The following is a 21268-nucleotide window of genomic DNA, read 5'->3' as shown; positions in this document are numbered from 1 at the left end:
TTGCATGAATTTTGTGCATCGGGCCTCTAATAAAAAAATAAAAGACATCTTTGAGGCAATTGGGAAATTTGAATATAAACCTTACATTAGATAATTTTTAAAAATTATGGTTAATTTTGTAAGGTTGCGATACATTTTTTTTAAGGTCTTTATAAAGATGCATATAAGAGTATCTGTGGATTAAATAGCATGTCTAGAATTTGCATTTAAATACTAAGGGGCAAAATCAAATGTGTGTTTGTGTGAGGTGTGAATTCTGGTGTGGGCTGATTAGGCCAGAAGCAAACAAAGCACAATTAGCAACATGTTGATAATTATTGAAGCAAATTTGTGGGTACTTATTGTTCTCTTTACTTTTGTATATGAAAAGGTTTATAATATAAAGTAAAAAAGTAAATCTGTATTGTTAGTATTGAAGTAGTAGTAATTAGAAAATGCTAAAGGAACAGCATTCTTAACGTGTCAGAATTACAAATAAGGTAGGATGTTATCATAGCACGTAACAGAAAAGGTTCTTTGAGTATATCTTTTATTGAAATGTTAGATTGAGACTGAAATAAAATCTTTCACTGGCTCTTCAACAGCCTTTATTAAAAAGCTTTTAGATTTTCTTCAGAGGTCCTCTGTTAAATGAACTTCGTTTTATTTATGCGTAAGGTATGGAAAATTGTTAGAAATATGTGAAGGTTAACTATATTTTACAAATTTCCAACTACCAGGTCTACCGGTTAATAATGCGGATTTTGTAATCAAAGAAAACACGGTAATTTCAAGAGAAACATCAAAAGTGCTTTATGCAAAATAATGTCCACCGGTAGCTACACATTTCCCCCATCTTTCAGGTAATTTGGGGATACCGTCCCAATAGAACTTTACTTGTTTTGAGGCTAACCATTCAGAGACCCAATTTTCCACTTACTCATATGTTTTGAAGTGCTGCTCAGAAAGTGTGTGTGCCATCGATCGGAATAAGTGGTCATCTGAAGGAGCAAGGTCTGGTGAATACAGCGGTGGGTTAATACTTCCCAGACAAGATCTTTTAACGTGTCTTTAACTGGTTTTGAAGTGTGTGATGGTGCGTCATCATGAAGCAAAATTACTTTGCCATGTCTTCTGGCACATTCTCGTTGTTTTATGATCGAAGCGTGATTCAAATTGATTATTTGTTGTCGGTAGCGATCAGTATTAATGGTTTCACCTGGTTTTAGAAGCTCATAGTACACCACACCTTCCTGATCCCACCAAACGCAGAGCATTGTCTTTCCGAAGTGATTTGGCCTTGCAGTCGATGTTGATAGTTGAGCTGGCTCAGCCCATGATTTTGTGCATTTGGGATCCTCAAAATAAATCCACTTTTCATCGTCAGTCACAATTCGATGCAAAAAAAGACTTTCTTTCGTGCCATTGAAGCAACATTTTACTGATGACTTTTCGGTTTTCCATTTGTCTTTTGTTCAGTTGATGTGGCACCCATTTTCCTTCCTTTAAAGTCTTTCCCATTGCCTGTAAACGATCGGAAATTGTTTGCTGAGCGATGTTTAATCTTTCTGCAAGTTGTTTTTGAGTTTGACACGCATCTTTATCCAATAATGCTTGTAATTGTTGGCCTTCAAACTTTTTCGGTTGACCTGGACATTCTTTGTCTTTGACATCGAAATCATCACTTTTAAAATTTTTAAACCAGTGTTGATGAGTATCTTGAGATGGAGTGCTGGGGTCCAACCCCAGCAGGTCCAGGGGTCCCCAAAGGTGTGGACGGAGTCGGCGAGGAAGGAATGACACAGAGACAGCATTCAGTTGATCAGCAGCCTAGCCAGGATCTCTAGCCAAGTTCTGGTCAGGATCTCCAGCCAGGTTCTGTGTCCATGTTCTCTTGCTAGGTTCTCCAGGTTCTCCAGCCAGTTTCAGTCACCAGGTTCTAGTCAGGTTCTCTTGCCATGTTCTATCTAGGTTCTGTAGCCAGGTTCTGTCTCTAGGTTCTGTGTCTAGGTTCTGTGTCCTGTCTTGTTACATCTGTATTTATACCAGTTGATTCCAATCCTATTAATCTCTATTCCAAAGGTTAGGGCGTTTCTTATCTCCATTCCAGGGAGTAAAGATTATGTAGCTTAAGCATGATTGTTCGTAGTTAAAGTGATTAACTACCCGCCTGGCACTCAGTTAAGGGGTTTTATTCCCTCCCTAACTTCAGGGGAAAATCCCTACCTGGGGAAACAACCTTTTTCGGAGAGGTGACCTTGGTTAAAACACATAGTGCCAAGAAGGTGAGTAAACATATTAAGAACAGTATGCCATATATGCAAGGTCACTTGAAACATATGCTGTGCAGATGTTTCTTCCCTGCAGCGACTGTGTCAAGCAGCAAGGATGGACCGGCTCCCAGCAATGGAGCATGTTCACCATAAGCTTCCCGAAGCTTTCAGCAGCACTTTTCTTCAAAATAAAGAAATGAATTAAACTTGCTGCAAATGTTCTTTTTTTTTGGCACAAAATTTGACATTTATAAGCGTAAAAATATCTATGTTAACACCTTCAGAAAATTTGACATAGGAAGTTTTGAAGTTTGCTGTCAATACAACAAAATAGCATACATACCAAATCGCATATATATCAACATATGTGTAACTCCATCTATTGAAAAATATCCGCATTATTAACCAGTATCCCTGGTATATTCTATTCTTAATAATGGTAATAGATGTTGAATGGAGGCGATGCTGATGATCAGAGGGAGACTACATGTTAACAGATAACTCAGAATTACCAGTGAAATCAAACTAGTCAAGTTAAAAATACTTGAGGTGATTAAGAGTAGTACCATATTTGATTTTGAATATGCTAACACCTCATTCTTACAGTTATTGTTATTATGTTCTTACCCCCTATTATTGCTCTCTTTCACAGACTAACTTAAAACATTGTGGCTTCGTGTCTAAAATTCCATTTTACAGAGTTCACTGTTTAGCTGGTTCATGAATTTTTATCATCTTGTTTTTATTTGGTTAACCTAGCAGTGGACGTACCAGAAGACAGAATTACCTTCCAGGCCAAATATAGGCAAAACAAAGGTTTTCAAATTTACCCAGACATTGGTATTGATATTCCATGTGCTTGCTGCTCATTGAACCATTTCCTAGAGTTTTTAAATGAATGCTTTGTTGATTTATTTTACTTGAACAACCTTAGATGAGCATTACCCTCTTCCACATATTACTACATACACATACATTTTCCTTTTTCAAAGTATAATGGAAGTTATTTTCTTTGCCTAGTACTTCCCTGTACACTGTTTTTAATGATTTTCAAAGTCTTATCACAGGTTGTAGATTACAAGTAATCATGTGATTCCTACTTATTAATTACTGTCCTACCTCCTATGAAGCAGTGAAGGATGTTCCCTACTTGTGATAGACAGAATGTATTCCTTAGCTCTGCCGTGTAATACCATCAATAGGGTATTTCATTTTTTTCTAAGATGGATATTTTTAACATTCCTAAAATCTAGAGTTGTTTTACAGTTGCTAATGACCAGGTGACAGCTGTAATATATTCTCATTGCCTGTACTTGTACAACCTTGATGTTATTTCCATGGTATGACTCGGCAGCTGCACTCCCTGGGTTTTTCAGTCAGCAAGTGATTTAAGTACATTTTGAGCTAGGTTCATAAATCCAGGGTATTGTACGAATACCACTGATTGATATCCTATATAATAAAAGGCTAATATGCAAATAGGCCGAGTGGTGGAATGACTGGTTGCTATGACGCGCACTGACTGATGAGGCAGACACTCGATGCAGGAGCTGCCCCTTGGTGGTCAGTGCGCTCCCATGGGGAGCAACGCTCAGCCAGAAGCTGGACTCACAGCTGGTGAGCACAGTGGCGGTGGTGGGAGCCTCTCTTGCCTCTGCGGCAGTGCTAAGCACCCCTTGGGGGTTGTCCTCCGTGGGCTCTTGGACTGCCAGAAGGCGCAGGCCCGGCTGAGGGAAGATCCCCCCGCCCCCATGCACCAGTGTTGTGCACTGGGCCTCTAGTATTCTCTTAAGATCCAGAGTGTATCAGCAGTAACACATGTAGTTAATGTAAGGGTGTCAGTCACTTGCAAGGAAATCTAAGAGATGTTAGTGGAGGTAGAGTATAGTTTTATATTGAAATACAATAAATATATAGAATACCTTTATCTCCAGAGCTCATGGTGGCATATAGGAGAATATTATGTGGAAAACATATCTACTGATAACTGAGTGAAAAGTAATTCAGGAGATTCTTATCCAAAAGGAATATGTTAGCCAATTCATTTGCTTATATCCCCTTGCTATATATGCAGAAATAAGTAGTGATACACTTGTTTATATCCTTAACTTATTGTTTTTTCCTTCTCATCGGTGCATAGTTAAATTACATCAATTGCACCTTAGTAGTAAAATATATCTGTTTTTTAATATATAGATATTTTTGCAGCTTAGAATTTTTAATTTTCTAAAAAATATATTATTTGGGTTTGAAAGTCAAACTGAAAAGTTCTATGGTAATTGAAAATTGGATATACCATAAATAAAAAAATGAGTACATTTGCTATTTAAAAGAAATACTTAATGACTAGGGGAGTGGAATAAAGCATAAATAGCAGTATTACTATAGACATCAAGTTAATTTAATACCAATTATCACAAGATTTTCATAATTTTTTTGAAATTAATTATTATTATTTTTTAATTTCCAAAGCTTATTTTCCTTCTTTCCCACTCCCAGTATTTGAATGCATTTTTGATGGGAACTCCTAAGATGAAGTAGTACAAAGAGGTGCAACTTTACTGTTTGTAAAGAGAAAAAAAGATTCATAACGAATGTGACAAGATGTCAGCATTTTAAATTTTAATGGTAGAACAGGGATTTTGTTTTTGGAGGGGGATAGTTTTCTGAACTTGTGAAATATTTTATAACTTTAAAAAAAATGTCACTTTTCTCTTTTGGATTGGTGACCTTAGGGTGAGGACTATGTGATTTCTAGTATAAAATTAAAAGAATTAGTGTAACTGAAATTATACAAGATTCTGTATCTATCTTCAAGAAAATGCTTAATGCCTACAGATAATTTAATTTCTTTCTTATGGTTATAGGGCTACGCACCACCACCTAAAAATGGGATTGAACAGAAGCGCCCTGGACGCCCTTTGAATATTACATCTTTAGTTAGGTTATCTTCAGCTGTGCCAAACCAGATTTCCATTTCTTGGGCATCAGAAATTGGGAAGGTAAAAATTCTCTCCTCTGAGCAACATGAAAGTAATCCCATTAGTTGATATATTTTGGGTTTTTTTCTTAGGCCACCAGGTCGTTTGTCCTGTTTTCTGATTTTAATCTCTAAAAAGCAGTAATTTCCAATTCAGGAATGGAGGTATGGGGATTCTTAAAGTTAAAAACTTTAAGGTTTCCTGAGTCTCATCTCTTTATTTTCCAAGAAAGGAAATACATATAATTACAATATTTCTTAAGGTAATGATTTAATCACAATAGTGTTTAAATGACATGTTAAGAAACTGGAAACTTTGGGTAAAGTTTTGTTATTTATGAAGAGTAACAAGCTTTATCTAGCTTTGGGGAAAATAGTTAAATGTATTCATGTTGTAATAAATAATCTGTTCCAGCCTTAACAGAAACAGATAATATGTGGGCATCTCATGAACACATTTATTTAGAATTGTATTATTTCCTGTATATCTTTAGGTTGATTATCTGGCTTTCTGTTGATTCTTAGTCTTCAGATGCATTATATCAGTTATGAGTTACTGGTTAATACAACAAGGGATTTTCATTTTAGAACTATTGTTCATATAACTGAAATAATAGGCAAATTTCAATTAATTTCTGAACATAAACTTAAAAAATGTTTTTATTGATTTTTTTTTTTTTTTTGAGAGAGAGGAAGGGAGAGGGATAGAGAGATAGAAATATCAATGACAGAGAAACATCATGGATCAGCTGCCTCCTGCATGTTCCCCACGGGGGATCACTAGTTGAACATAAACTTTAATGTTGCTATTTGGTAGGAAAAAAGGATACTATTTTGAATTTTATGGATAGAGAAGTTGAGTCCCATGTTTGTACCAAGAATTTTTTGGTTTTATTACCAAGGTAATTGCAGAGATGGACAATAAAGAAGCTTGCAGTATTCATTTTAGACTATAAAGATATTATTCTCTAATGATTGTTCTGTTGAGTCTCATTTCTGAATTTTTACTATAACTTATCAGTATTATCATAGTGTACTGATTTCTAGTATTTTTCACTTGCATGAACTGAATGTGCAGTGATAGAGCATTGGATAAAGATTCAGAAAATCTTGGCTTAGACTTTTGCAAAGTTGCCTAATTCCCTGAGGCTTACTTATTAGAAAGAATGGGTAAAATCTTGAGAATGAGTGTTGTATGCAAATGTAAATAACTTTATCAAATGAGCAAGTATTAATACTTTAGAGCCCTACTGAGTAGAATTTGAACAGAATAGTATATTTTTTTGAAATGATTATCAGCATTCAGGTTTTTGAATAAATGATTGTAGGCATTGAAGATCTGGTAATTTTTTTCTTTTTGCCACACAATGAGAATAATATTCTTTCTTTGTAATTATATTAATTGACTTAAAATTGGCATACTGTCTTGAGTATTCAGATATTTAGAAGGACTGTTTCAGGACATTAAAAATGATACTTTATATAATTGGTTTGGCAACTACTCAAAGTATTTTCTTATTATAGAATTCATTGACTTCATATATGTAGTGCAAAGGTAAGAGATTTTTAGCATTTTGGTAAAATTATATTTCATCCCTTTATAGCTCTATAAATAGCTAATGAAGGTTCCTTTGTGCCAGATTTAATAGGTATAGATTGATGCAATTCTGGCCTTGTCTAGTTTATTTTTATTATGTCTTCATTGTCTTACATACTCCAGTAGCTGCCCCTTTCCTAGTAAAATGCCCATTTCAGAACAAGAGTTAATTTCTTAGAGTTTTTCTCAGAAGAAAGCTGATTTGGGGTTCATTTAAATGATTGCTCAAGGCCGTGAAGCATGTGGTCTCTTCTGCTCAAGGCCATGAAGCAAGTGGAATTCTGGATTTGACATGTTAATTCAGACCACTGGTGTTTGAATTTTCTGCAGTGGAACCCATTTTTCAATGACAATATTATGAGAGCCCATACATAAAAACAAAAATTCTAGTTAGTAGTCAGCAGGGGAGGGTATATTTTTATTCATATCATGATGGTCCCTGAGGTACCAGGTTTGCTAGATTAGGAACATAGTTTGAAAGCCACTGATCTGAGGTATGTAATCTTTCCCATGGATGTTTTAAAGTGATAAGTGATTGAGAAATATCTTTAATATGATTGGGCTTTTATCTTCCCTGAAGGAGCTGATTTTGTTTCCTTAGCAGTCATTGACCTTCCTGTGGAAGTTATTTTGAATGTCATTTTTAGAAACCAGAGGTTCTTAGACAAGTATTTTATGTAAATAAAGAGACTATTATCTCTTGTCTTTAATACAGATTATCTTTCTTTGTAGAATTACTCCATGTCTGTATATCTTGTACGGCAGCTCACATCAGCCATGTTATTACAGAGATTAAAAATGAAAGGTATTAGAAACCCTGATCATTCCAGAGCACTAAGTAAGTAATGTTTGTAAGGTTGAGCATATGAGATGCTTTAATAGAAAAAAAAAAAAAAGCCTCACATATACATCAATGTAGGAATAATTTAGGAACAATTATTAGAAACCTAAAATGAATATTGAATTAAAAATACTCCAAAAATACTGCCCTATAAATTGAAAAAACCTTTCTCTTACAAACTATTCCCAAGAAGATCAATTTTAAGCCCCTACTAGTGTGATTTTGAGCCTTCTCATGAAAACTTGTTTAAATACACATTAAGTTCATGGTAGTTTGGATGTATACATTAACTTGAGAATAGGAATCCAAGTTTTCAAAACCCCCAGTGTTTAATAGAGTATGCATTTTAAAAAATCGTAAATAATCAAAAGCTCTTTTTGCTGAAGAATGGTTGTTATCCATCAGCAACAATATTTGTCTTCTGAGATGTTTTATTTTGTACTTTGCTTTGATAATGTATACTAATAGGTAGAGAGAGAAAAAAATCTAACCCAAACTGTAAATAATTCAGACCAGTAACTAAATTTAATTGATCAAGACATTTTTGGGGGAAAGAAAATATTTTCCCTCCAGTTACTTCCCTCACCGCTGAATGAACCTGAAACGAGAAAAGAATCTATAGATTGGAAAGGGAGCCAAGTAGGGCTTTTGAAATGGTATTTTGTTTCTTATATCTTGAACCATTTCTTATCTCCTCAAACAGCATAATATTGATCTTTTTGCCTAGACTTCGAAGCCAGGGAAGCTCTTTTCTAATTTTTCTTGTCTTGCTCCAATTTTCACTGTCTCTAGTTCCAGTCCCATTCTCCCTCCCTATAATGGTGTTGAGAATTAGGCATCTGAAGAGAGTGCATATATTTATTAGCTTATATGTGCAGTAACTTGTATACATTACCTGGTGAATGAAAACTCAGACCGATTATCACATCCCTTGTAGTTTTCAGTTGTCAAAGGAAGTATAAAAATAGTTGACTTTTCTGTTTATAAATTTAGTAATTATTGAAAACAACCAAAACTCCCTAATAAAAAGTCATGAATGTATGTTAGAATAGCATTGAAACTCAGAATACTGCTGCTTTCTAAGTTCCTTTCCTAATTGTTTTGTTGTTAAATCTTAAACAGCTTTCTGTTCTGAAATTCTTCTTACCTACAATTTTACTTTTAAAAATTTAGTTGAACATCTGATACAGAGTTTGCAAGGTTGCAATTCTTTAACCTAATACTGAAAGTATAATTCAGTTTTTAATACATTAATACCTAACATTTATTTGTTTTGCTTTGGTAGTTTCTTGACCTATTCTGAGTGTTTGGGGAAACTTTAAATAATATTATATATATTTCTATAATTCTGTTCATATGCTACAATTAATATAAAAATTTTAAATTATTTTTCCTTCTTTTTGAAGTTAAAGAAAAACTTACTGCAGATCCTGATAGTGAAATTGCTACAACTAGCCTTCGGGTATCCTTGATGTGCCCTGTAAGTAAAGCAACAAAACATTCTGGGGTGTTTTACTTTTTATAAATCACTAATTTTCCTATGAAAGTAAGTGTGGGAATGAATGATATATTATGGTAGAACTAGAGGCCCAGTGCACAAAATTCGTGCACCAGTAGGGTCCCTAGGCCTGGCCAGCGATCAGGGCTGATCTGCAGGGTGACTGGTGGGGCAATCGGGGGCCCCTGCTGGAACCCGCCTTGGCCGGCCTGGAGCCTACCGGCTGGGGGAAGCTGCTGCATTGAGTATCTGCCCTGTGGTGGTCAGTGCATGTCATAGTGACTGGTCTTTCCACCTGTCGTTCCGTCGTTTGGTTGATTTGCATATTAGGCTTTTATTACATAGGATTCTAAACTTCTGTCGTTTTCCCATTTGGGAATTTCACGATTAAGCATTGTAATTTCAAAGAATGCAAACATTCTTCAGGCAGCGACTAAGCAAGAAGGGTCGTAAAAGGATAGTTGATCGTAGGGGAAGAGAGTTTTTAGGTTCAGAATAATACAGTTAATGCTATATATAATCCACAGCTAATAATAAACCTATAGAGAGAGTTGCCTTCTCCTTTTATCAAACTATCCTATATAATAAAAGGCCAGCCACCATAAGCGTAACGACCGGAATGACCAGAGACCAGAACCACCATGGCCCCTCGCCGGGCTGGCCTTGCCCCCAAGCAAGCGGTTAGGGGGGATCAGGCAGGCACACCAGCAGTTAGGGGTGATCAGGTAGGCAGACAAGTGGTTAGGGGCGATCAGGTACGCAGGACAGTGGTTAGCAGCCGTGGGCAAACTACGGCCTGCGGGCCGGACCCGGCGCGTTTGAAATGAATAGAACTAAAAAAAAACACAAAACCGTACCCTTTTATGTAATGATGTTTACTTTGAATTTATATTAGTTCACACAAACACTCCATCCATGCTTTTGTTCCGGCCCTCCGGTCCAGTTTAAGAACCCATTGTGGCCCTCGAGTCAAAAAGTTTGCCCACCCCAGGGTTAGGGGCAATCAGGTAGGCAGATGGCCCCTTGCCGGGCTGGCCCTGCCCCCAAGCAAGCAGTTGGGGGCGATCAGGCAGGCAGGCAGAGTGGTTAGGGGTGATCAGGTAGGCATACCAGTGGTTAGGGGTGATCAGGTAAGCAGATGACCCCTCGCAGGGCTGGCTCTGCCCCCCAGCAATCAGGGGTGATCAGGTAGGCAGGCAAGTGATTAGGGGCGATCAGGTAGGCACATGGCCCCTCGCAGGGCTGACCATGCCCCCTTGCAGGCACAGGCCATCAGCAGCGACTCTGTGGCAGGTGTGCAACCAGCCAGCGATTGCCCCACAGAGGGAGGCCAAGGCCTGCCAAGCCATCGCACCCCATGCCTGTTGCCTGCAGAGGGAGGCCGCCGGTGGCAGGGCAGCTGGGGGTCCAGCTGCCTACAGCCGGGGGAAGGAAACCCTAGGGACCAGGCCTAGGGACCCTACCTGAGGGGTCCCAGATTGTGAGAGGGTGCAGGCCAGGCTGAGGGACACCCCCAAATGCATGAATTTTCATGTACTGGACCTCTAATAAATGGTAATAAAATCGCTAGGACCTAATAAATGCTAATTGATGGTTCTACTTTAATGAGTTAGAATGTATAAGGTGTCTTAATTCATTTGTAATGTACTTCTAAATTGCACAATCATTTTTATTTCATATTTCCTAACATAGAGACTATAGGGGAGAATCGGTCAGCAATGCAGATAACTCCTCCTCTGTGTTCAGTACTGAGCTAATTGTGGGAGAAAATACTGAAGATTTGATAAAAAGTTTTCAGAAAGTTAATAGTCTAGTTTGAGAGAGAAAGCTAACTTACATGAAAAAGCAAAAGACTTGCCATATATAATTATGTTATTGGAGTACCAGAGAAGAGATGGGAAAGGTCAGGAATCGTGGATGAAGGCTTCTTTAAAATCAGTACTGTTGGAGGGGACCCTTTCCATATGAGAGGGACTTTATATGGAATCAGGAATTTATAATACAGTTTAGGTGGCATTTGGTAACCAGCCATCATTATAAGAAATGTACAGGGTGGGGAAAAGTAGGTTTACAGTTGCGAGTAGCCGAAACATAGAGCTTATTCTTATATTATTAATTAATTGCATTAATTTCCATACAAACAACTATAAACCTACTTTCTTTTTACTTTTTAAAAAAAGTATATTTCTGTTGATTTCAGAGAGGAAGGGAGAGGGAGAGAGAGATAGAAACATCAATGATAAGAGAATCATTGATTGCCTGCCTCCTGCACGCGCCCCCTGGGGATGGAGCCTACAACCCAGGCATGTGTCCTTGACCGGAATCAAACCTGGGACCCTTTAGTCCACAGGCTGATGTTCTATCCACTAAGCCACATCAGCTAGGGCTGTAAACCTACTTTTGCCTCGCCATCTACAATTTTAAATGGAGAATTGTTTCAGAGAGAGAGAGAGATAGAGAAGAGAATAATTTCTCAATTTCCTATTATGTGCCCCTTACTTAACTTTCTTAGCAAACCTGTATGGGGGTTGTTCCCATTTTGCAGATGAGGAAACTAAGACTGAAAGATTGACTAATCCAAATCACACAGTAGTTACTAGTAGAACAAGGATAACAATTTTGGTCTTCTGGAATCATTTTAGTTCTCTTAACAATATACCATATTGCTACATTGGGCTAAAATAATAAATATTCTGATAATAAGTCCACAAGGAGGCAGTAACAAATGCCAAAAGCTTTTTTTAAAAATAATTCATTTTTGTTGAAAATATTACATATTGCCGAAACTGGTTTGGCTCAGTGGATAGAGCGTCAGCCTGCGGACTGAGGGGTCCCAGGTTCGATTCCGGTCAAGGGCATGTACCTGGGTTGCGGGCACATCCCCACTGGGAGATGTGCAGGAGGCGGCTGATCGATGTTTCTTTCCCATCGATGTTTCTAACTCTCTATCTCTCTCCTTTCCTCTCTGTAAAAAAATCAATAAAATATATTTTTTAAAAAAAAGAAAGAAAATATTACATATGTCCCCTTTTCCCCCATTGAATCCCTCCAACCTGTCCCTGTCTCCCCTCCCCCGCCCCCCCATCCTGTACCTACCCCAAGCCTTCAGCACCCTATTGTCTGTGTCCATGGGTTATGCATTCAAGGTCTTTGGTTGATAAGTCCACCTCTCTACCATCCTGGAAAGTGGTATTTGCAGATATTTTTATTTTGAAGCTTTTTTTAAAAATTATCATTACCTTAAACTAACATCTTTATTGAAAAAGGGATAGAATTACATGAAATTGGGATTGCTTAGAAATTGAGAATCTGTGGTTGTCAAACCCAGAGAGAAATCTGTAGTGCCAGCAGGGGAGGTGGTGGCAGAGGTCCTAGCGGGCATGTGTTTGGACCCAGGACCTCCTATTCATAAGCTTTATGCAGACCTTCAGGTATAAGTTTTAATATTTTGTATGATATACTTCATATCAAATGTGATAGCTTCATATTGTGATAGTTTTTTCTGTACTGATATATGTGAAAAAGTTATAAATTTATATTATGTGACAGAAGGTTCAAAATTTTGTATATCACATGCCACCATTCAGGTGAAAATGTTTTTTAAAACAACATAGACCATCTATGAAAGGACATCCAAGAGATGGGTAACAGTGGTTCTCTCTAAATAGGAGAACTGGTGACAGACACGTTTTCATTGTATATGGATGTTATCCTACTTGTGAATTTATGTTACCTATTTTCAAAACATGAAAACATTTTTTTAAATTATAGGGCTATCAATGAATATTAATAAAACTAGAAGCCCGTTGCATGAAGATTTGTGCAATAGGCCTTCCTTCCCTGGGCTGTTGGCACTGGTTTTCCTCCGGCACCCGGGACCCAGGCCTTTGGTCCAGCCGCAGCGGAGAAGCCAAGCCTCTTCAGTCTTCAGAATTCAGTCTTCACTCTGGCCGGAGCCTTCAGTCTTCGCTCCGCGCCTGTGTATGCAAATTGACCGCCATCTTTGTTGAGTTAATTTGCATAGTCGCTCTGGCTGACTTGTGGGAATAGCGGAGTGACACCAATTTGCATGTTTCTCTCTCTCTCTTTTTTTTTTTTTTATATATATTTTATTGATTTTTTACAGAGAGGAAGGGAGAGGGATAGAGAGTTAGAAACATCGATGAGAGAGAAACATCGATCAGCTGCCTCCTGCACATCTCCCACTGGGGATATGCCCGCAACCCAGGTACATGCCCTTGACCGGAATCGAACCCGGGACCCTTCAGTCCGCAGGCCGACGCTCTATCCACTTAGCCAAACCGGTTTCTGCATGCATGTTTCTCTTTTATTAGTGTAGATGTGTAGCAGCCTTGATGGAAATAAATTATTTTGAATTTTTTTTTTTTTCATTTTGATCTTCTTGTATGACTTCTTTCAGACTTTTATGACTGACTATTCCCATTGAGGTTTTGTTCTCCTTTCTGACATGGTTTCTCATGTTTTCTTTCCTGCCTGTAGTTAGGGAAAATGAGGCTGACAATCCCATGCCGAGCGGTGACTTGTACACATCTACAGTGTTTTGATGCTGCCCTTTATCTGCAAATGAATGAGAAGAAGCCCACCTGGATTTGTCCTGTGTGTGACAAAAAAGCTGCCTATGAAAGTCTAATTTTAGATGGGTAAATATTAGCTTTGTCTCCAGTACAGCCTCATATCAATTCTCTTCTAGCATAAAGTCAAGATGTTTGTGTGTTTTCTGCTTTATTATACTCAATCTTTTTTTAAAACTGTGGTTAATGACTCTTTTATCTTTATGATTTCTTTTGGGGGCAAGAGGTAGAGTAGTGTCCCTTTTTTTTTTTTGCTTCCCAATATCATATTTCATAGCCTGTCCTAAAGAGGGCAAAGCCCACTTTTTAAGTGAGCTTAAGTCTGACTGGAAGTTCATTGATTTTATTGACCTTAAAGTACCAGTATTTTTGTTTCATTGATTTTTCTCTATTTCATTTGTTTCTTTTTTCTTTTCCCATTTGTTTACTTTCACTTTAATTTGTTCTTTTTTTATAGTTTCATTTAGATAGAAGCTGAACTTATTGATTTGCATTCTCCTAATATAGAAAGACTAGAGGCCCAGTGCATGAAATTCCTGCATATGGGGGGGGGTGTCCTCTCAGCCCAGCCTGCACTCTCTCCAATCCGGAACCCCTTGAGGCATGTCTGACTGCCAGTTTAGGCTTGATCCTGGGGGTTGGGATTGGGCCTAAATGGCAGTCAGACATCCCTCTCACAATCTGGGACCTCTCGCTCTTAACTGCTCACCTGCCTGCTGGCCTGATCACCCCTAACTGCACCCCCCCCTGCCGGCCTGGTCGCCACCAACTGCCCCCCACCCCTGGCTTGGCCGCCCCTTAGTGCCCCCCTGCCCACCAGCCTCGCCACCCCTTACTGGCCCTCCCCCACCGGCCTGGTCACTCCAAACTGCCCTCCCCACTGGCCTGGTCACCTTTTACTGCCCCCCTTGCCGGCCTGGTTTCCCCCAACTCCCCCCACCCCCCTGCTGGCCTGGCCAACCCTTAATGCCCCCCCATCGGCCTGGTTGCTCCCAAATGTCTCCCCCCCCCAGTCCCCGCCTGCCTGGTTGCCCCACGCAGCCTGCTGTTCGGTCGTCTGTCTGGTTGTTTTGGTTGTGATGGCCCCTGGCTTTTTATATATTAGTATTAGTGCTATAAATTTTCCCCAAGTACTGCTTTAGCAACATTTCACAAATTTTGTTATATTTTTACTTTCATAAAGTTTAAAATACTTGATAATTTATTTTTGTGTTTTTGATGTGTTTTTTTTTTGTCCCATGGGTTGTTTGTAAATTTTCAAATATATGAGGATTTTCCAGATATTTTTCTGATGATGATTTCAAATTTAATTTTATTTTGGTCATAGGACATAATTTGTATGCTTAGTTATTTAAAAAGTTTATTGAGACTTAGATTGCTATTCCTTCTTCTTTCCCCCACCTCTATGATTCTTTTTCCTTGATAATATAAGCTTATAAGTTAGATTTTGTATAATAACATTTCTGTTTGCTTTTGTGTATTTTATGTGTTGTATTGAAGGTTGTTCTTTACTGCAATCAATTTCTGTTTAGCCACTATTTTTTAGATGACTCAGTAAGTCATTTAACTCTTTCATTGCCCTTTAAAGATCTAAAATATAGAAGGAAGGGGGTATAATAGTTGTCCTAAAGTCTGAAGTATTGAAATACCAAAACGAACAAACTGAAGTCAGCATTACTTTTGTCTCCAATGTAATAAGTACTTCTTTGTTATAATTTCACTTTTGAACAAGGCCACTGATTACATTTTTCTACTTATTTGGTTTATAGCCTTTTTATGGAAATTCTCAGTGACTGTTCTGATGTGGATGAGATCAAATTCCAAGAAGATGGCTCTTGGTGTCCAATGAGACCGAAGAAAGAAGCTATGAAAGTATCCAGCCAACCATGCACAAAAATAGAAAGTATGTGTAGAATGTCAGCAGAGAGCAAAGCAGTGAGACTCCTGCAGCATTATCTTTATCCTTAACATTGGCCACTAGAACTTCATTAGAAGCTCAGTTTGCTAACTTTGTGTGTGTTAATTCTCACCCAAGGATATTTTTTTCCCCTTGATTTTTAGAGAGAATGAAAGGGGTGAAGCAGTAGGGAGAGACAGAGAGAGAAACATTGATGCGAGAGTGACCACATCAGGGGTCCTCAGACTATGGCCCGCGGGCCACATGTGGCCCGCCAAAAACATTTATCCGGCCTGCTGGGTGTTTTTGCCGCCGCTGTGTGCATAGGAATTTGTTCATAGTTTTTTTTAAAACTATAGTCCGGCCTTCCAACGGTCTGAGGGACAGTGAACTGGCCCCCAGTTTAAAAAGTTTGAGGACCCCTGGACCACATCAATCAGTTGCCTTCCGCATGTACCTTGATCAGGGCTGGGATCGAGCTTGCAAATGAGGTATGTGCCCTTGACTGGAATCAAACCTGTGACCTTTCAGTCCGAGTGCCAATGCTATAACCATTGAGCAACCGGCTAGGGCTGCTAACTTTATCTGTTTTTTTAAAATATATTTTACTGATTTTTTACAGAGAGGAAGGGAAAGGGATAGGGAGTTAGAAACATCGATCAGCTGCCTCTTGCACACCCCCTACTGGGGATGTGCCCGCAACCAAGGTACATGCCCTTGACCGGAATTGAACCTGGGACCCTTGAGTCCGCAGGCCGACGCTCTATCCACTGAGCCAAACCAATTAGGGCTAACTTTATCTTTTTGATCATCTGTTACATAGGTAATTTCCTCTAACTGGTTTTTATTCTTCCTTTTAAGAAATGTGCCCAAGTTTATATACCATTCTTTAACCAGCCTTTTAATAGTTATTTTTCATATGTAAAGTAAATGAAAAGTAAATCATCAAATTATTTTAATATATGGTGTTTGTTACAAAATGAAAAGTTATAAATGACATTTCTATGGACAGTTTTTCAGAATTGTTTTTAGAGTACCTGTTTTGGTGTCCCTGTGAAGGTGTGGTTAGAGAGATTACTTCATCCATTAAGGGAGGGTAGAGGAAGGTGATCAAAGGTTAGTTGCTAAAAAAAAGTGGAAAGGAATTTTACCATTGCCTTGGTTGCATAGGGTGAGTACTAATCCTTCAGTTCCCTGCAGCTGTCCACACTGAGTGGGGAAACAAAAGGCAGTTTGAGTAATTGAAACCCATAGGTGAACTTAACCCTTTGCGGTCGTATTAAATTTGGACATGGGTGTCATACTGGTCGGAATTAATTTCCATTGAAAGAGCAGTGATACATAACATGCAAGATTATGAAGGATAAACAAGATTTATTAATACTTTTTTGGAACTACGTCACTACTAGTAGAATCACTACAAACATTATCGCTTTCTACGTCAGAGTCAGTATTCAAGGTGCCAAAATAGAACTCTTCATCGTTACTTTCAGATTCGCAGTACACTTCTTTCGGTAACTTTCTTTTTGCCATTTTGGAGTATTATTTTGAAATATCTTAACAAGCGAGAATGCCTAATTACAGTTAAAAGTAATTTGTAAAGCTTTATTTGAAATTCTGCGAAGTATCTCCGAAGCTTGTCAATTTCTTCACTCTCAAAAGGCGACTGACTCGTCATGGTGTTTTGCATGGCGAGTGTGGAACGACCGCGTTTGTTGATATTGAGTTTCGATATCTCCGATTTGTCGGGGCAATGTTTTGGTTCATGACAAGGTCGCTTAGACACTTAAGAGCTTTCAGAGAAATTATGAACTGATACATGAATGAATAGAGTTAAGATTCGTACGGCTCCTTGCTGTGGTGGCTGAGAGCAGACATACGACCGGAACGGTAAAAAAGCTTTGGTGGCTGAGAGTAGACAAACGACCGCAAAGGGTTAAAACTTGTTTTTATTTGACATAGGCTACTCACTGCATTTGAGTTTTGTTTTGACTGTAATTGATGTTGTAATAATGTAATGGATAATAGATGTTCAGAGTAAGAAGAGAGGAAAAGTTCAGGATTAATGTCAATGTTAATCGATCTCCTGTGATTGTTACTGAACCAATGGGTGGAATGATGAAGGAAAAGTTTCCCGCATCTTTGAGAGAAATAGTGATTTAGTTGATTACTTGCTGCTGCTTTTTCATTATCAACTAGCATTCATTTACTGCTAAACAGATTGCAGGGCACAATATACTTTCTATGAAATGGTGAGCATATGAGACTATCATAATGGGCAGAAAGGAGAACCTAGGTGATTAGTAGACAGACAGTTTATAAGAAAAATTTTAAATGTCTGAATAACAAGTGAGAAGTTTGGGGTTTTTTCATGGTGAAAATTTTTGTCAAGTTCTGGTGAAGAGTCTATGCATTCTTTGACATGAGCACCCTTGCTTTGCTAGAATGGAAAATTCTGGTTCTGACTGAACACTGCAACAAGTCTGTGAAAACACAGTGACACCACGTATTCTTGTTCATGGCCGGAGATCAGCCCCCTAATTCCAGATGTCTGTCTATAAAATGACTGCTTACTTGCTAAGACACCGTGAGCAGCGGGGTATGTGCATATCCATTGGTAGTGCCAGGGAGATAACTAAGAGCATGTTTGAAGGAGGCTTTTGGCTCTCTGTCAAGGCATAGAGCTTACTCTGTCTCTCCCGGTTAGTAGTCATTTTACAGAGATGTCTGGAATTAGGGAATTGGTCTCTTTCTGTGGGACAGGGTATGTAGCTTTACTGGTATGCTGCACAGTTAAGACTCCTGTGGCTAGAGTTTGTGTCACAACCTTAAGTTTTTTTCTTTTTTCCTGTTCCCTACATGCAGGTTCAAGTGTCCTCAGTAAGCCTTGTTCAGTGACTGTAGCCAATGAGGCAAGCAAGAAGAAAGTGGATGTTATAGACCTAACAATAGAAAGCTCTTCTGATGAAGAGGAAGACCCTCCTGCCAAAAGGAAGTGCATCTTTATGTCAGAAACACAAAGCAGCCCAACCAAAGGGTTTGTTAATTTATAGTTTACTACTTTTTATTACACTTGGAACTGATTGTTATTGGGATAGGTTTGTACACGTCTCTTTGATAGTTACATAACCATAGAATGCTATTTTAATTTGCCTTTGTTTAGTTGAAGTATTTTCAATATTTAAAAGAAGAAAATATTCCCATCTTTGGGAAGTAAGAGTTGAAATCTTCTCACGTGTAAGTATTTCATGTAAGTAGCAAATTTGGCATCACAGACCAACAGAAAGAAGCCTATGGAATTGGGAATCTGACAAGTGTGGATTCTAAGTTTGATACCATTGCTTACTCATTCATGATGTTGGATGAAATATTTAACTTGCTTGAGCTTCCTGTTTCTGTTCTGTATAGTGGGGTTAGAAAATGCCTACCTCATGAGATTTTTTTAAGATTTCAATAAGTTAATGAAAGAACTTAGCCTCAGTGTCTGGCAAATCAGAAGGAATAGAAATGAAAAACCAGGAAATCTTATTTTACGTTTTAGTCTAGAAATTTTGTGAGCAGTTATTTTTTAAGAGGCACTGTTTTAGTAAAACTTAGTTTTACAGAGCACCAGAGGTAAAAAGCATTCTGCCTACAGATAACCACTGTTAACATTTTGATAGTGATTCTTCTAACCTCTTCCTTGCATACTCTACTATAATCCTTAAATGCAATCATGTAGTACAGTGATGGCAAACCTATGACACGCGTGTCAGAGGTGACATGCAAACTCATTTTTTTGGTTGATTTTTCTTTGTTAAATGGCATTTAAGTATATAAAATAAATATAAAAAATATAAGTCTTTGTTTTACTATGGTTGCAAATATCAAAAAGTTTCTATATGTGACACGGCACCAGAGTTAAGTTAGGGTTTTTCAAAATGACATGCTGAGCTCAAAAGGTTCGCCATCACTGATGTAGTATCTATCAGAAGAAAATGGCACCTTAATTTAAGACATTTAGAAAACCTCTGATATTTTTGTACATGAAAAGATCATTTTAAATATTATGTCCCTACCCTATTCCCTGGAAATTGAATGTTGTTTTGTCATGAATATGGAGGTATTCTAAAGATAGGAAACAAAAAATAGAGGTTAATAATGTATTTCTCTGGATTAAAGATCATTAGGAATTGGTTGCAAAATTATATTGATGTTTTTATGATTGTAAAGTGGGAGGGAGCACATGATTAATTTCAGGCTTTAGGATAACAATTCAAGTTAACCCATTTTTAGATATTTAAGTGTGGACCAAATGTGATAAATTCAGTGATCCAGTATACATTCTAGAATACTAATATTCACTGTCTTGCAACATTCTAGCAATTTATCTTTGTACTATGAAATAATGAATAAGACTATAAAATTTAAAAAATATAATGTGTACACATTGATAATGTATATATACATATGCCTGTGTATTTGCCAATTCTATGAGGAGGCAGCAACATGTCAACAGCTTTTTTTTTTTTTTAAGAATTCTTTATTGTTGAAAATATTACATATGTTCCCCTTTTCCCCCCATTGACTCCCTCCAGCCTCCATCCTCCCCCCACCCCCTGGCTCCGTCCCTACCCCAGGCTTTCAGTACCCTGTTGTCTGTGTCCATGGATTATGCATTCAAGGTCTTTGGTTGATTACCTCCTACCCACCCCCCCTCACCCCCCCTTCCTTCTGAGATTCTGCACTCTGTTCCATGCGTCCATGTCTCTGGGTCCATTCTGTTCATCAGTTTTTTTTGTTACTTAGATTCTACATATGAGTGCGATCATGTGATACTTCTCTTTCTCTGACTGACTTATTTCACTTAGCATGATACTCTCCAGGTCTTTCCATGCTGTCTCAAAGGGTAAGAGAGTCTTCTTTTTTACAGTTTTTTTAATCTACTCATCTGTTGATGGGCACTTGGGCTGTTTCCAGATCTTAGCTATTGTAAATTGTGCTGCTATGAACATAGGGGTGCATACATTCTTTCTGATGGGTGCTTCAGGTTTCTTAGGATATATTCCTAGAAGTGGGATCACTGGGTCAAATGGCAGATCCATATTTAATTGTTTGAGGAAACTCCATACTGTTTTTCATAATGGTTGCATAAGTCTGCATTCCCACCAGCAGTGTACTAAGGTTCCCTTTTCTCCACATCCTCGCCAGCACTTGTCATTTGTTTATTTGTTGATGGTAGCCGTTCTGACAGGTATGAGATGGTACCTCATTGTCGTTTTGATTTGCATCTCTCAGATGACTAGTTACTTTGAACATTTTTCATATGTCTCTTGGTCATCTGTCCTCTTTGGTGAAGTGTCTGTTTAGGTCCTTTGCTCATATTTAAATTGGATTAATTGTCTTCCTTTTGTTAAGTTGTATGAGGTCCTTATGTATTTTGGTATTAATCCTTTATCAGATGTATCATTGCCAAATATGTTCTCCCATACAGCGGCTCCTTTTTCATTTTGTTGATGGTTTCTTTTGCTGTGCAGAAGCTTTTTATTTTGATGTAGTCCCATTTATTTTATCCTTAGTTTCCTTTGCTTTAGGAGATATATCTGTAAACATATTGCTATGACAGATGTCT

At 38.1% G+C, this 21268-nt stretch overlaps 1 protein-coding gene across 8 annotated transcripts in view; it reads left to right on the top strand.

Moving 5' to 3' along the window:
* Positions 1-21268, top strand: part of PIAS2 (protein inhibitor of activated STAT 2) — a 73784-nt gene that overhangs the window by 34473 nt on the left and 18043 nt on the right. For 5 of the 8 annotated variants that reach the window (XM_081096532.1, XM_081096530.1, XM_081096531.1 and 2 more), the window contains 6 exons: positions 5120-5254; positions 7562-7667; positions 9077-9150; positions 13669-13829; positions 15530-15663; positions 18523-18694. In XM_081096532.1, the coding sequence (XP_080952658.1) occupies positions 5120-5254; positions 7562-7667; positions 9077-9150; positions 13669-13829; positions 15530-15663; positions 18523-18694 (782 nt within the window). Of the gene's footprint in view, positions 1-5119; positions 5255-7561; positions 7668-9076; positions 9151-13668; positions 13830-15529; positions 15664-18522; positions 18695-18820; positions 18895-21268 lie in introns of all 8 variants that reach the window. The other 3 variants (XR_013996276.1, XR_013996277.1, XR_013996278.1) reach the window with 1 other exon arrangement.

This window comes from Myotis nattereri, assembly GCF_964212035.1.
Source record: "Myotis nattereri genome assembly, chromosome: 8".
Lineage (NCBI taxonomy): Eukaryota > Metazoa > Chordata > Mammalia > Chiroptera > Vespertilionidae > Myotis > Myotis nattereri.
This window is presented reverse-complemented; position numbering and strand designations above follow the sequence as displayed.